At 36.9% G+C, this 15,962-nt stretch overlaps 2 protein-coding genes across 4 annotated transcripts; one reads left to right on the top strand and one right to left on the bottom strand.

Annotated features, from left to right (window-relative positions):
* Positions 1–479: 479 nt before the first annotated feature.
* LOC127162990 (E3 ubiquitin-protein ligase TRIM39-like) lies at positions 480–5,249 on the top strand. 3 transcript variants are annotated; one of them, XM_051105964.1, is made up of 8 exons: positions 480–578; positions 1,325–1,432; positions 1,547–2,100; positions 2,226–2,321; positions 2,438–2,671; positions 2,763–2,901; positions 3,823–3,849; positions 3,963–5,249. In XM_051105964.1, the coding sequence occupies exons 2-8, from the start codon at positions 1,363–1,365 to the stop codon at positions 4,499–4,501; spliced, it is 1,659 nt and encodes a 552-aa protein (XP_050961921.1). In that variant the 5' UTR covers positions 480–578; positions 1,325–1,362; the 3' UTR covers positions 4,502–5,249. The 3 variants fall into 3 exon arrangements, with proteins under 3 accessions (XP_050961921.1, XP_050961920.1, XP_050961919.1); XM_051105963.1 differs by having other exon boundaries at positions 483–578; positions 1,351–1,432; XM_051105962.1 differs by having other exon boundaries at positions 494–1,432.
* A 565-nt stretch (positions 5,250–5,814) lies between these two features.
* cbx6b (chromobox homolog 6b) lies at positions 5,815–15,178 on the bottom strand. The gene is made up of 5 exons (XM_051105969.1): positions 14,971–15,178; positions 13,676–13,719; positions 13,531–13,596; positions 13,109–13,175; positions 5,815–10,537 (listed from the first exon to the last, which is right to left on the bottom strand). Exons 1-5 carry the CDS (start codon positions 15,037–15,039, stop codon positions 9,473–9,475), a joined length of 1,311 nt encoding a protein of 436 aa, XP_050961926.1. The 5' UTR covers positions 15,040–15,178; the 3' UTR covers positions 5,815–9,472.
* Positions 15,179–15,962: the final 784 nt, after the last annotated feature.

Here is a 15,962-nt window from a genome sequence, read left to right as displayed (position 1 = left end):
ATAACAGAATTTTATATTTTTTAAAGGAATTACCCATTTAATACATATCTATTTTGATGTTTATTTTTGTCCTGTCCACTGGTATTGTTACTACTATCACTCAATGCAGTTTCAAGCATTTATGTGCGCTGCAGCATGTACATGGCAGCTGGGCCTCTGGCATTTTTTAATGCTGGTTTTAACTTCTAATTGGTCATTGTGTTCAAGAAATCAAGATATGTCTGTGATTGGCTACATTGCTAAACGTTGCAAAAACATGCCGTAAAACAGAAACCTTAGAAGTTCTCCTGAGCTCCAGCACAAATATGCATACAGGATTATTTGCCAAATCTGTTTAGCCAAAATAACATTAATACAGATTCAATTGAGAGTGCTCTTGCTTTTGTTTGAGGGTGCGTAGCACTTTGGCCTGGTTCAGACAGTCACACCTAGTTAATGATAAACTATGGAAGGAGTGTACAGTAAATGAGAGCTTTCAGTGAAAATGAAACTACCTGATGGACAACAGTATTTAGACAAGGTCGTTGATTTGGACATTCAAATAAAGAAGACACATGTTTACAGATATTTACTCAAAGGTATGTGAAAGAAATATAAGAGATATTTGTAATGTTATAATGAGTAATTGTAATGTGATGGTTTATGTTCCCTGAGGCTTTCTAATGTTAGTAGACTGGTTCAGTAAGGCCTAGCTGAGGTAAGCTGACCAAACCAGGTTAAAGCATGAGTCAGTATTGGCTATTTACTGCACTGAAATGGTATCGTAATGTTACAAAAAGTATGTTTTGCATGTTGTCATTTTTTCGTATGCTTTAAATAACAACAACAACAAAAAAATTACATAAAAATAGGAAGTATATGAACCTTGAACATAAAAAAGAGGAAACTGTGACAAATCATAAAAAGTGCTCATGTCAGTCATGATTTGGTTTATTATCAAAATGAAAACTATTTTAAAGTTTGCCCAGAATTTGACTTCCTCTAGAGCTGTAAAGTATATGTATTTGATTGTAGCTTTGTTTTATTTCACTATCTAAATATTGTTGCATTACTACTCTCATATTCTTCAGTTTTATATAAATAATGCGTAATATGACATGTTTAATAGTGATATTTTTGATCTGCCAATTAATATAGGTCTGTTTTCATTATGAAATAGAAACGGCCAAAATACTTTGGTTTTGTGTAATTGTAACTTCACACTCTATTAGAAACTGAAAAGTTTAACAACTCTATTAAAGGTCTTTGTTTTTTCTCATTACTTTGTAATTTGCACTCTTTTAATATTATCTGGATCATGATTCAACTGTGAAATGTGTATTAGGTGTGTTTTGACATTTTCCTGAAAAGGTCTAAAGAGCAATGGCAGAATCTCTACCTGCACCACCAAAACAAAGAGAGGCCAGGAGACAGAGCATGGAAAGACATCCATGTCAGTAATCCTGAAACATAGTGTATAAGTGAATTAATGATGTATTAATTTCTGCATATTTTTATGAGCATTCGCAAATGTGTGCAATCTTTTCATCCTTTGCCCTCTTTTCAGACCTGTCATCCTCAAGTGGTCCTTTAACTGAGGAGCTTCAGTGTTCAGTGTGTCTGGATGTGTTCACCGATCCAGTCAGCACTCCATGTGGACACAACTTCTGTAAGAGCTGCCTGAACCAGTGCTGGGACAAGAGTGAGGATTGCTACTGTCCACTCTGTAAAGAAACATTCAGTAAAAGACCAGACCTCAAGATCAACACAGCACTCAGACAGGTTGTGCAGCACTTTAAAGAAAAGTCTGGTGTGACAAAATCTGAAGTTCTCTGTGACTTCTGTGATGACAGAAAGCTGAAAGCCCTGAAGTCCTGCCTGATGTGTCAGAGCTCTTACTGTGACACTCATCTGGAGCCACATCACAGAGTCCCACGATTAAAAAAACACAAACTGATAAATGCTGCTGAAAATCTGGAGGACTATATATGCGAGCAACACGAGAGAACTCTGGAGCTGTTCTGTAGAGATGATCAGACGTGTGTGTGTCCGATCTGCTCTGTGACAGACCACAAGAACCACAACACTGTTCCTCTGGAACAGGAGAGTGAGGAGAAGAAGGCATGAATTACAACAAATTAAAGCGTTTTGACAGTAAACCTGTTTTGTTCTTGTTTTTTTTTTTTTGGTTTTTTAAAGATAGAAAATCTATAAGTGATCAAATGTGTGTTTATCTGTGTCTATAGACTGAAGTGATGAAGATACAAGCAGATGTGCAGCAGATGATCCAGGACAGAATGAAGAAGATTCAAGACATCAAACACTCAGCAGAACTCAGAAAAGTGAGTTTTATCATTTATCAGACTGGTCTGGTTTGATTTGCTTTATAAATCAAGGTGTTAAATTGCAAATAAAAATAGAATCTGTACATTATTTTTTTATTTTTATTTTTTTTAAGCAAAACATGGAGAAAGAGAAAGCTGACAGCATTGAGCTCTTCACCTCTCTGATGCGCTCCATTGAGAGATGTCGGGCTGAACTGCTGGAGAAGATGGAGGAGAAACAGAAAGCAGCAGAGAAACAGGAAGAAGAGCTGATTGAAGAGCTGCAGCAGGAGATCACTGAGCTCAAGAGCAGAGACACTGAGCTGGAGCAGCTCTCACACACTGAAGATCACCTCCACTTCATACGGGTCAGTGTCCTCTGTCTCTATGCTTGATAAAAATGTAGAACATCACGAGGCAACTTGAATGTTGAAGAATTTCTTCTTTCTTCTCCTGTAGAGTTACCCATCCATGTGCAAACCTTTCAACACTAAGCAGTGGCCTGATATCAGTGTTAACACTCCTGTGAGTCTGAACACCATCAGAGCAGCTCTGACTCAGCTGCAGCAGACTCTAGATGACAAACTCAGTCAAACCGGTAATTAACTATCACATTTATATTTATACATTTGCCATTTTATCAGTTCTTGCAATACCCAGGAAGTGAATTCATGACTTGTAAGCATCATGCTCTACTGTTTAAGCAACTTGAGCAAATATTATATATAAAAAAATTCTTGACAATAATTGAAAATAATAATCATAAATCCCAGCTGCAAGGTGATAAAGTAGAATTAGATAATATAATAAAAGTAAGATAAGAGTATCATTGTTTTTATAAAATAGTTTCTAAAATACCACAAACAAGTACAACATGACATCATGGAGATAAAAGGCATTGTAATGGGAGAATCATATCTGTAGTAAAAAAAACATTATAAAAATCAAAGCAGAGACACATACATATCTTTAATACATATAATTTTCTTATACACTGCCCTCCAAAAGTTTGGAAATGTCCTAGAAAAGTGGGGTTTTGGACAATATTGGCATGAATCCTTTTTAATTTGTGATAATTTTGCACTGATAATGGACAACACAAACTACAAAAACATATTTTGTTACATAAACAGTTTATACATAGAAAAGACTTAAATTTTCGATTCATCAAAATATCCAGCATTAGCAGCTATTACAGCTCTGCATAATCTGGACCTAAATTCATTGTATTCTAAACTTAATTGGCAATTAAAAAAGGGGCATGTCTGACTTTGACATGTATATATTGCCATTATTATGTCATCAAAATGAAAATGATTATTGCTGCTTTTTAATGGTAATGTCAAATTACTTTCATGTATTTGCACCAAAAACTGATAAGGATTTATGCTGATATCATCCAAAACCACACTTTGCCAGGGGTGTTTCCAAACTTTTGGAGGGCATTATATAACCGAAAACCTATATTCTTTGATAATAGATGTAGGACTGATCATTTTATTATCATTTGTCTCCATAGGGCTTAAGAGGATGTGCTTATATGCAGGTATGATGTGTGATATGCACAGATCTCTCATTTTTACGAACAATAATAGCTGAAGTTCATAAACTCACTAAGCTCTTTAAATACATCAAAATCTGATATTCTCTCTCTCACAGTGGATGTGACTCTGGATCCTGATACAGCTCATCCTGAACTCATCCTGTCTGATGATGGAAAACAAGTGAGCCACAGAGACATTAAGCGTGACGTCCCAGACAACCCTGATAGATTTGACAAATGTATCGTTGTACTGGGAAAGGAGGGATTCTCATCAGGTAGATTTTATTTTGAGGTGCAGGTGAAGAACAAGACTGAATGGGATTTAGGAGTGGCCGGAGAATCTGTCATAAGGAAAGGGAGCATCACACTGAGTCCTCAGAATGGATACTGGACTATATGGCTGAGGAATGAAAATGAATATGAAGCACTTGAAAATTCCCCTGCTTTACTCTCTCTGAGAGTGAAGCCCCAGAAGGTGGGAGTGTTTGTGGATTATGAGGAAGGTCTGGTCTCCTTTTATGATGTGGAGTCATGGTCTCTTATCTACTCTTTCACCGGCCAGACCTTTAATGGGAAACTCTATCCATATTTTTGCCCAGCACTGAACAATGATGGCACAAACTCAACCCCACTGATCATCTTACCTGTCCATTAATGAATTAATGAATGTGCACCCCAAACATGAAAAAGAATATCAAAAAGGAAACTGTGTTATATATTTGAGAAATATCACAGGAGCAACCATGATGTTATCAAAACCATGCTGATATTCAGACAAACAGTATGAATATGAGTGTGATACTGATTTTATACAACAGTTCCATAAACAAGAAGTTGAAGGGATAGTTCATTCAAAAACATAAATAGTTGACTGTGGCCATTGACTAATACAGTATTTTCCCCCATACTATAGAAGTTAATGGCTAATGTCAACTGTTTGGTTACCAACAATCTTCAAAATATCTTCTTTAGTGTTCAGTAGAAGAAAGAAACCTATAAAGGTTTGGAACAAGTGGAGGGTAAGTAAATGATGACACAATTTAAATTTTTGGGTGAACTATCCCTTTAATAGCGCATGTTTAAAAAAGAAGGCATGGCTGAACAGAATGGAGACTTACACTCCTCCACATAAAGGTGTTCTGTAATTACTCCAAGTCCACTATGTTTCACATTTCCTCAATAGTGAGAGAAACCTGCTTCAAGCAATTTCAGAGAAAGAATGACCACGTGGCTCTGCTTCTCTTCACAAGAGAAAACACTAAAACATCCCAGAGCTGCTATTAAATGTTGCTTAATGTTAATTGCTTAATTAAATGTTATTAAATGAATGTTTCTTTTTACCCACCTTTACCTGTGAAAATTAAATTACATGTAAAATGTTGCAACTATGTTGATTACATTAAATTAAATGACACCATCTGAAACAATGTTTGGTCTTATCTTTCATACTGTACATCTATTTCCCTGAATTACACTTGTTAACTGTGTTTGTTTGTTGACATGATCAGTGTGTATACAAATGAAGACTGCATAATTTGCAAAATCACAAACGCAATTCCTTTATTAAAACAGGGTCAGTGAGCTTAGCTACACTTCTACTTCAAAGACGGTACAAAAATTGCCATGATTTTTAACACTTTGTCAATTACAAATCTGTGCACAATACATAATCAAAGCAATGAAAAATAATTATCATTTTGCTATGGCCAGTACAGAATAAAAATTAAGCATGAAGTTATTATATAAAAATTATTTACAACAAAAATGACCAAATCAAAAGGACACTGAATGCATAAATCATTCACATAATCATCACTGGGTAACAAGCTGATTCAGACAGAAGATTTGACACAGGGTTCAGAAATTATTTACATTTAAAACAATTGGCATGAGATGGAGTTTAAAACTCAAAACTTATAATAATGGAGAAAAAGAATGTATTTCCATTTTCTCACAAACATGCAAACTCATCACTGTTGAGTCCTGATCAATGTTAAAACTACACAGAATGGTTCAGAAGTTACACAGTGCACATGAATGTAGCTTAAGGGCTCGTTCTCAAACATTTGGTGCATTAATGATCTGCGTATATTTTATGTGCTTAACACTCTCAGATGACACTACAGATCTGGTTGAATGTTGGCCTGATAAGTCTGACTTAGTTCATCCAATATACTAACTAGGTGTTTGGTTGACATAGTTTAAAAGCTCAGGAAATACAGTTAGAAATTTACCATTGAAATCAACAGGATATTTAATTGTCTTGGGAAATCAAGTAAGTCCAGTTAGAAAAGAAGTGAAATCAGTCTGAAGGGCTGTGATGGGTCTGCTGGATGTAGTTTGAACACCCTGCATTAAATTAAGTGTGTACAGTATAACAGTACAGTACATTGACTTTGTCAAAGCAACATAAACACAATGTTTTGTATATAAAGTTATGAGAAAGTCATGTCCATTCTGACGTACATGAAACCAGAACTGCAGCCTAAAATACAAATTAATGCCACATATTCAAACTTCACTCAAATGAATCACACCAAAATAAGAGCCATATATGATCAGTTTGAAAATATTTACATATTCAAAAACTCTTCCTTTGCACAAAGGCACGAGTGCATTAATGTTTATCTTTTTAAATAACACAAACATGAAAACATGCAATCTAAGTGCAGAGGAATTTGCAATTCCTCAAATTTGCCATTTGTAAAAAAAAAAGATGGCTAAACACACAATATGGCTGAACAAACAACTCCATAACAATAAAAGTCCATTTGATACTGGTCAGCGGGAGAGTGCGTCCTTAAAACATCCTTATCATGAAGGTTTGAGCTAAACTGTCAGCAGATGTGGAGGAATAATGAGAGTCAGGATTCAGCTGGATAAACAAAAAGATGCCCTGAACTCAGAGCCAATCTCCTGATGGGGATTTTGAGAGGAAATCTTGATTCTCAATCTTGCTCCATGCACAAGTCTTGGAGTGCTGGTTAAGTGGGATTATAGGGAGGCCATAGGGATCAGAAGATTCAGTGTTTGCTGAAAATATCAAGGATTTAGGACCAACAATGCTGCAGAGAGCAGGTCTGATTCAGGCACATCTCTAACTGACAATTAACACATTAATGACAGTACATATTAAAAAGCTTCAATATCACATAAATTCATGTTAATTAATGAAATCTAGAGTTGCACTCTTGTGATTCATTTTTGATTCAATCAATCAAGTCCTAACTTTAAAATAAGGTTTAAATGATGTAATACATAAAAGGCTTGTTGGACATCGAGAACAAGGCACAGCAAGAACGTGAGGGGAAACTGCACTATGAGCTCATTTTATGACCCTAAGCAAAGCCCTAAACATTGTGTTTGGCCACAGCAAAAGTTTCCACATCAATGACATCACCGTCCACTTCATCAGGCGAGTGTGTTTCGCTTGTGCCTTTTCTTATTTCAAATCTGACACTGGCTTGCATCAAGACCCAAGCCCGTAGGGTTCAAACTTCAGCTCTCATTAAAGCGTAACTGGAGGGTAGAGACCGTTCCAACCACATCAGGACTAGATCAAAAGCTCGCTTTTCCCAAAAGGCTCTTTGCCAAGTCTAAGCAAATGCTCTTTCTCTGGATTCAAAGTCACAGACTCCACACTCTCTTTGCTGAGACTGATCTATCCCCGCCGATAAAGAGAGAGCAGGATGATGCGAAAGCGATGGCTTTCGAACTGGAAGTGAGAGACAGAGTGCTAGATGACGACCTTATTGACTTAACTTGAGCTCAGAGCTTTTTGCAGCACAAGAACTAAGAGCCTCTTCTACAAAAGAGCACTTCAGTTAGAGACAAAAGAGACTTATATGAACAAACTTGTCTTTGAAAAGGCAAAAATAAATAGCAGATGTTTCTACATCAATTAACAGCTAGATTTCAAAACAACTGTTGTTCCCTTTTTGTGATTTCCAGCTAAATTAAAGTGGAAAATCTAAAAAAAAAAAGCACAGAAGAAACTCATTTCCTACTTGCTTAGTTTCCTGGAGTTGAAAATTGGGCATTATATCTGCATTTCAGCTTAGCAACAACAAAACCTCCTGTTCTTCATTCTCTCCTTCTCTCACCGGAGCATTTCTTACTGTGTAACTAATAACTGAAAACCTTGGCGAAAGGGACAGTGGATAAGACAGCACTATAAACACTTGCCAGATAGTTTTGACAGAGATAAAACATACACGTTTGACAGAGATGGTTGTTATTCTGCTTCATTATGAAGGTACTGGCTGTAGTTACGCTTAAAGATGGAGGTGTTTGTGTCAGAAATCCTGCCATATGCTAAAGCCCAGCTATAAATAAAACATAACCAGGGTCTAAAATAAGCTGACAGGTGAACTGAGAAAGTTTTATGGCCAAAAATATTTCTTACAAGAAAAGAAACTGCATTTTGCTGTTCTAATGACAATAAATATAGTTTCCTGCTTGAATACTCATAATTACTGCAGGTGATTTTACTGAAAATTGTTTTGTTCAAGATCATTTTGGTGGCAATAAATTACCAGACAAATTTTACTATTAATTTTATACATTTGGACCCTAAAATATACTTTGAATATATAACCAAAAAGGTCTTAAATTGAGCTCCCAGTTGTGATTTACAGCACAATTCAATGTTACTTATGCTATACATAATACATTCACTCACAGAAATAATTGAATTGAGTAAATAGACTCCAGTATGAAAGTGAGTTTGTAGATGCAGATAACACTTGGTTTATATTATGTACTGCTGTTCAAAAGCATGGGATCAGTATGATTTTTTTGTAAGAAATTAGTACTTTTTGAATTTTTTAACTTTATATTCAAAGAAGCCTGAAAAATGTATCACTGTTTTAACAAAAATGTAACACAGCTGTTTTTAACATTGACATGAACAAGAAATGTTTCTTTAAATTAGGCTGATTCCCAATCATGTGACACTGAAGATTGCAGTAATGGCTGCTGAAAAGCTTTGCAATCACAGAAATAAATTATTTTTTAAATATTAAAACAGAAAACAGTTCTAAATTTGAAACATTTTTGACAATACTGTTTAAAAAAAATGCAAAAAATCTCACCAATGCCACACCTTTGAACAGTAGTGTATATATAAAAAACCAATCAGTAATAATAAGATATGTGGAATAAATACAATACAGGAAGTTGTTTGGCACATCTTTAAAGAAGCCATTGGTGAGTAAATCCATTCTTAGAAAAGTCCATGTGTTCAGATTAAACACAGTGAGCCAAAAAATCCTTCAGAAACATTCTTTCATGGCTATAAAAGTCATGGCACAGTGTTGTAGAGTGGACAGCTTGGCCACATCTCTTAACAAAGACTCGCATGAGCACCAGGCAGCTGAAACTGTAAACAAACTACTAACAAACCTCCTAAGATCCCTTCTGAAGGCCGGAGGAGGTCGTATCTGTGGTGTCCACACTCATGTTTTGTTGGGATGGTGCTTTGGCTGTTTTGTGTCGTGCTGAGCTGATATATTTTTGGGGTAGCAGGGAGGAGGAGTGGCGGAGGGCGGATGACAGAACTCCTTGATCGTGACGGTGAGGAGGTTCGCTGTGATGTCCGTTACGACTACGTTGGCACATCGGGAGGTCATGTCAGGATGCCAGTCCAAATCTTCTTCCTCTGACGGTTCCTCCGACACGGGCACCTCTGGGACCTTGAGCGGACGACGGCCAGAAAAGGATGGCGTCGCCGCAATCGCCTGTCCATTTCGTGAGGTACAGAAAGGTCCAGGATGTGTTCGTTGTCTTCTGAGGATGACGACGCAGAGGACGATGAGGAAAACATAGGAGAGGATGGAAGAGCAGAAGGAGCTGAGCTGTTTTTGGACGCTACGGGTTGAGCGCCGTGTTTGTCTTGGGTTTTGGTTGCGGAGGCCTTGGGCTGCAATGAGGAATGCTGGGATTGGGTTTGTCGCGGGGAGGGTGGCTCGCCGTCTGAAACTTCAGAGCTCGAGTTTGAGGGAGGCAGCTCATCAAGAGTTTGACCTTTGGGCATGTCCACTTTTGAACTTTGGGAGGAAGAGAGATTGTTTGTCGTGGTATTACGACTCTCTCCACTTTGAGTCTGATTCTCGGCATTGTTCAGAGAGTGAGAATCGAAAAGTTTTCCGAAAACAGGAAACCCAGAACTTCTAATAGGGGGCTGGATTCCTCGATAGGATACCTCTCCAAACCGCCTGTTTTCCCCAATCACCCTATTCCTGGACGGAATCTTCTGCCGCCCAAAATGGGACTGCTGGGTGGAGGGCACATGTGTCCTTTTACTATTAGCAACTCCACCATTCCCAGCCTTGTCAACCACTTTGAGGTTCAGAATGACCCGTCCTTTCTTCACTTCCCTGGGTTTGACTTTACGATTGAGAATGCGGACAGTTTCAGAGAATGGGCTTACTGTTGGACGGGATGAAAAAGGACCGGAGGGACCGACTGTTTGGTCTGGGCGGGGCAAGGGGCGACGTGCCATACGATGGCAGCGGTGAATGTCTTTCTTCAGTTTGGGCTGGGCGGCACCCGACTGCAGTTTAGCGTTGGAAGGGGCAGTTGGGGTGTAGGACGGTGCAGCCGAGGGCGGAGGAAGCTTGGAATGCTGCTGAGGACGAGTGTGCTTGAACTCCGGGACTCGTGAGGAAGTCTCTGCAACCTGTGCTCTTGACTAAATAATTGGAAAAAGTAAAAAATTATTCACTTATAAAAGGTTTAGTTTACTAAAAAATGTAAATTCTGTCATCATTCACTAATTTTGTTCGAAACACATAAGACTTTCTTTCATCTTTGAAACACAAATGAAGATATTTCTGTCTTTCTATGTAAAGGGCTAGTTCACACAAAAATGAAAATTCTGCCATTAATTACTAACCCTTATGTTATTCCAAACCCGGAAAATCTCATTTTCAGAGACCAAATTAAGATATTTTTAATGAAATCCGAGAGCTTTCTGACCCTGCATAGACAGCAATGCAACTGACACGTTCAAGGCCCAGAAAGGTAGTAAGGACATTGTTAAAACAGTCCATGTGACATCAGTGGTTCAATTTCTTCTCTGTGTCATTCTCTGCCGCCATTCTCAAGAGTACCATGACGTGTGTGTGGTCCTGCTGACGCAGGAGCCGACGTTCTGACATAGAACCTACCTTGTTTGCAAGTAGAAGAATGCACACGAATGTGTCCTGGTCTTGGTATGTGAATGCACATCGAAGAGTGATACGGAAGAGAAGAAATTGTTGAAAATTTGTTATTTTTGTTTTCTTTGTGCACAAAAAATATTCTCGTAGCTTCAAAAAATTATGGTTAAACCACTGATGTCACATGGACTCTTTTAATAATTTCCTTACTACCTTCTGGGCCTTGAACAAGGTATTTACATTGATGTCTATGCAGTGTCAGAAAGCTCTCGGATTTCATCAAAAATATCTTGATTTGTGTTCCGACGATGAACAAAGGTCTTATGGTTTGAAACGACATGAGGCTGAGTTAATTAATGACAAAATTCATTGAATTAATGACAAAATTCATTATTGGGTGACCTATCCCTTTAAAAACAATTCACCCAAATACTCGACACACAAGGTTTGTTTCTGCAAGTCATGCAAGCATGTTTGACCTTTCACAAGAACCAATGAGGATGAACATAAAGTAAGAAAGTTTAAGCTTCCATATGCTATATTTGATGTGCACTGTGTACAGTTGAGGTCAAACGTTTATATATACATCTTGCAGAATCTGCAAAATGTTAATTATTTTACCAAAATGAGTGGGATCATACAAAATGCATGCTATTTTTTTTAGCACTGACCTGAACAACATATTTCACATAAAAGATGTTTACATATAGTCCACAAGACACTTGATTCTCAATACTGTGCTGTTACCTGAATGATCCACAGTTGTTTTTTTGTTTAGTGATAGCTGTTCATTAGCCCCTTGTTTGTCCTGAACAGTTAAACTGACCGCTGTTTTTCAGAAAAATCTTTCAGCATTTTCCTGTATTTGAACCCTTTCCAACAATGACTGTATGATTTTTAGATCCATCTTTTCACACTGAGGGCAACTGAGGGACTCATATGCAAATATTACAAAAGGTTCAAACGCTCACTGATGCTCCAGAAGGTAAAACGATGCATTAAGAGACAGGGGTGTAAACTTTTGAACAGAATTTTTGAACAACATTTTTCCTATTTTGCCTAGTACTGCCCTTCAGAAGCTACAGAAGATTCTTACATGTTTCCCAGAAGACAAAATAAGTTAAATTTATCCTGATCTTCAAATTCACCCCTGGCTCTTAATGCATCATGTTTTCTTCTGGAGCATCAGTGAGTGTTTGAACCTTTCGTAATAGTTGCATGAGTCCCTCAGTTGTCCTCAGTGTGAAAAGATGGATCCCAAAATCATACAGTCATTGTATTAAATAAAAAATAACATGCATTTTGTATGATCCCTCTTATTTTGGTAAAATAATTAACATTTTTGCAGATTCTGCAAGGTGTATGTAAACTTTTAACTTCAACTGTATGTGCTTTAATCAGTGTTTATATGTAAATAAAAGCCTAAATTAAATCTGTTCAAAGTGATCTTCATAAGATTTGGATTAAACTGCTTGATTTCTATGAATTTCTTTGCAATCTCTTTACGAACTTCAAAGATTTGGTTGCTTTGCCTAGAGGTCTGCGTTCCCATGGGACGCAATACAGCTGACTGTCTGTGCAGGAACCAGGAGAAATAAATGACTCGTAGGACTCCTGCGAAATATAAATATCTACATCAAAACTGCTTAATGATTTCAGCTTGTATGTGACAGCAAGGGAAACGGGGAGTCAGAAGGATCACGTGTGTGCAAACTGGGTAAAAAAAAGCCTATGACACCTGAGGGAGACAGAATCATACTGAAACAGGACTGAAATATCCATGTAGATCTCTACATCTGGGATTTTGTGCGCGGGAGCGGGAAGAAACTTATTTTTAGCTGAAAATGAAAAATCAATCCACTGCAGATCTCTAGCGTGGACTTTCACTGGAGGAACAGAAATCGCTCAGGTTTCATTAGAAATATCTCAATCTGTGTTTAGAAGATGACAGAAAAGTTTTATGGGTCGGGAATGACAGAAAGGGAATGATGACATAATTTTAATTTAATATTTTAAAAGCATATTTCCAAAACAAACTTACTAGATGACTTTGCACACCACAAAATACATTTATTTCCATTCAGTCGGTATTGCTAACGTACCTTTAGAAGAAGCGTTTTAGGTTTCGGGCCTCTCTTTTTAGGTCCATACATCTCCTGCTCCCGCTCTCTGAGTAAAAATATGAGTTGTTCAAAAGGACTTTTGATTATGTCAGTGTTTGTGCCAGTTTCAGCTTTCTGAACAGAAACTTCCTCTGAGCAAAAATATGACTACAAAGTTTTACTTCAGACTGTGACTTGAGTATTCATGTGATGTGGCTGCAGATGTCTGTGTGAATGCTTCCTGTGGGTATGCAGAAAAGAGTTGATCTAGCTCTGAATCAGGGAGACCACTTCAAACAGAAGCGCCAACCGTCACAAACGTATTTAACGCTCATGATTTGACATTCTGTAGATGTCCGTTTCCTTTAAATATGTTTATCAGGAAAAAGAATCATTTTGCAACAATAGAACACGTAACTCACTTTTGCTCAAACGCTGCAACGAGTCGTTCATCTAGGATGTTCTCCTCAGGTTCCCATGTGCTGTACCTGCAAATTATACAGATCGTTTAACATCCATGACTTATTAGATATACAAATCTTATGAATCATATTTCTATTCACTCACTTTATTGCCCATCCTTTCCATTTCACTAGATACTCCATCCGTCCCTATGGAAAAAAGACAGATCAGATTCAGTTCCCAACATTTCCGGAAAATATCTTTTTAATATAATTGACGGAATAGTTCATCGTTATTTACTCTCCTTCCTGCTGTTATCAAACCACATGCTGTTAATTTTTAATAAAACACTCAGCTTGTTCTATTCAGAGTTTAAAAAGCAGTGTAAATATATCATAAAAGTAGTCCATATCCATTCATCCTCCAAACCGATTGTCCTATTCACTGTGAAGTAGACAATAGGACAAAGCTAATTTAAAACTTCAGAGGACTTGCGATTGAATCACATGGACCACTTTTAAGATGGCAATGATTTTTGTCCTATTTTGGTGCTTGAAAGCCCCAGTTCCCAGTCAGGTCCATTGTATCAAAAAAATAATCTTCTATATGTGTTCCTAGAAGAAAGTATGTCATGTCCTCTTGAAAAGACGGACAAAAACGACCCAAATCAGGTAAACTACACCGTTAAAAATCCTGACATCATAAATGTAATATTAAAATATGTCCATTCAGTAATGAACTCAATCAAATACATGCGCATGCGTAGTGTAACACAATATACAAAAAGTTCTTTCATGTATTTAAGTATCAGGAGATGCTGGTCATTTGACAACCAGCATTTCGTTTCGTACCGTCCCTCAAAAAAATCGCCGGTCGTGCTGAAAACAAAAACAAACTGCGAGATGAATGTAAAAACGCGTGGTTGCTACGCGACGCGACGCCACCGATATAAAACGTAAACATTCCATTATAAATCTGCGAATCTGTCATTCTGCAAACGCGCGAAATGTGTGTCGTTTGGGCGATTTTAACGCACCGTATACAGCTTCTCTGCTTAAGCTGTAGTGATAGCGTTCTAGTACAGTAGCGTCGCATCGCGCCGCACGCCCGCAGTATCGATGGGATGTCAGACGAACCGGCCTTTGTCAAAAATTTGCACTCCGGGCAGACACAAAAAAGCTAACGCGCTAACAGCACCAGCTCCAGCTGGCGCCACTCCAACCTAAACGAACTTACACATTACACGGAGCTCAAAAAGGAGCATCTCTGGCAAATTAGTGCACTAAAAATGAATGCGTACACAATTGTGCGTAATAGAAGCGGTTTTATGATTGCATAGGAAAGCATGGTGCTCAATTGCAGTTCAGTGCACTACGCTCGGTCCGCAGGGCTTAAGTTTAGTGCGTCTGTAGGCCGCAGTGAAAGGAAATAAAACGGGTTTTAATAATCTACAGACTGACCTTACGGACGCGGCGCTTCAGGATGGCCTCAGCGGCAAACACTCGGTCCCCTGCCGCAGACAGCTCCATCTTAGTGGGACAGCAGAGACGGGTTCTTCCGCGGAAGCGATGGAGAGATCCTGCGCCGTGGAGGAGTGAACCAAACACACACACGCGCGCGCGCGCCCGCCTCGAACAGAGCGGCCCATGCAAGAATACACTATCGACAGATAATAGGCATTATTATCTATCTATCTATTTATCTATCTATCTATAAATTATATATATAATTTGTTTTTATTTATTACATTTTATGCTTTTAAAAATCATAATATATAGTTTTTTATATTTCATATCTCAGTATAATTGATATTTCATTTTAATAAACTATTTATTATTATTATTATTACATGAATAATTATCTATCTATCTATCTGTCTATCTATCTATCTATCTATCTATCTATCTATCTATCTATCTATAAAACAATTATATAAGTTTAATATTTCATGCTCCGTAAATAATAGTATACCTTATGTTTAATTTATATTTCATTATTATTATTATTATTATTATTTTATTAATAGTAATACTATCTATCTATCTATCTATCTATCTATCTATTTTACATAAACATGAGTGTTCTTAATATGTATTTTATTTTATTATATTTTATACATTTAAAAATTATTAAATATCATTTTTTTTATATTTCATTTCAATAAACTATGTATTATTATTATTATTTTGTGAATAATTATACTTTATCAATTAATCTATCTATTCTACAGAAATATTAGTGTACTTAATATGCATTTTTTATTACATTTTATAATATAATCTAATATTATTTTTTTTATTTTAAAACCTTTTTTTTACATTTAATACCTCTGTAAATATTAGTATACTTTAAATGTCTAATTTATATTTCATTTTATCAATCTATTTATTGTTATTATTATCATTTTATTATAATTATTATTAGTAATAATTAATGAATAATTATACTCTAT

The sequence above is a fragment of the Labeo rohita genome, chromosome 3, assembly GCF_022985175.1.
Source record: "Labeo rohita strain BAU-BD-2019 chromosome 3, IGBB_LRoh.1.0, whole genome shotgun sequence".
NCBI lineage: Eukaryota > Metazoa > Chordata > Actinopteri > Cypriniformes > Cyprinidae > Labeo > Labeo rohita.
This window is presented reverse-complemented; position numbering and strand designations above follow the sequence as displayed.

Coding starts and splice junctions, on each gene's coding strand:
- LOC127162990 (XM_051105964.1), top strand. CDS start 1,363: ATGGCAGAATCTCTACCTGCACCACCAAAACAAAGAGAGGCCAGGAGA. Junction 1,433..1,546: donor GAGCATGGAAAGACATCCAT/GTCAGTAATCCT, acceptor CCCTCTTTTCAG/ACCTGTCATCCTCAAGTGGT. Junction 2,322..2,437: donor ACTCAGCAGAACTCAGAAAA/GTGAGTTTTATC, acceptor ATTTTTTTTAAG/CAAAACATGGAGAAAGAGAA.
- cbx6b (XM_051105969.1), bottom strand. CDS start 15,039: ATGGAGCTGTCTGCGGCAGGGGACCGAGTGTTTGCCGCTGAGGCCATC. Junction 13,720..14,970: donor TGAAGCGCCGCGTCCGTAAG/GTCAGTCTGTAG, acceptor TTTTTTCCATAG/GGACGGATGGAGTATCTAGT. Junction 13,597..13,675: donor TGGAAAGGATGGGCAATAAA/GTGAGTGAATAG, acceptor TATAATTTGCAG/GTACAGCACATGGGAACCTG.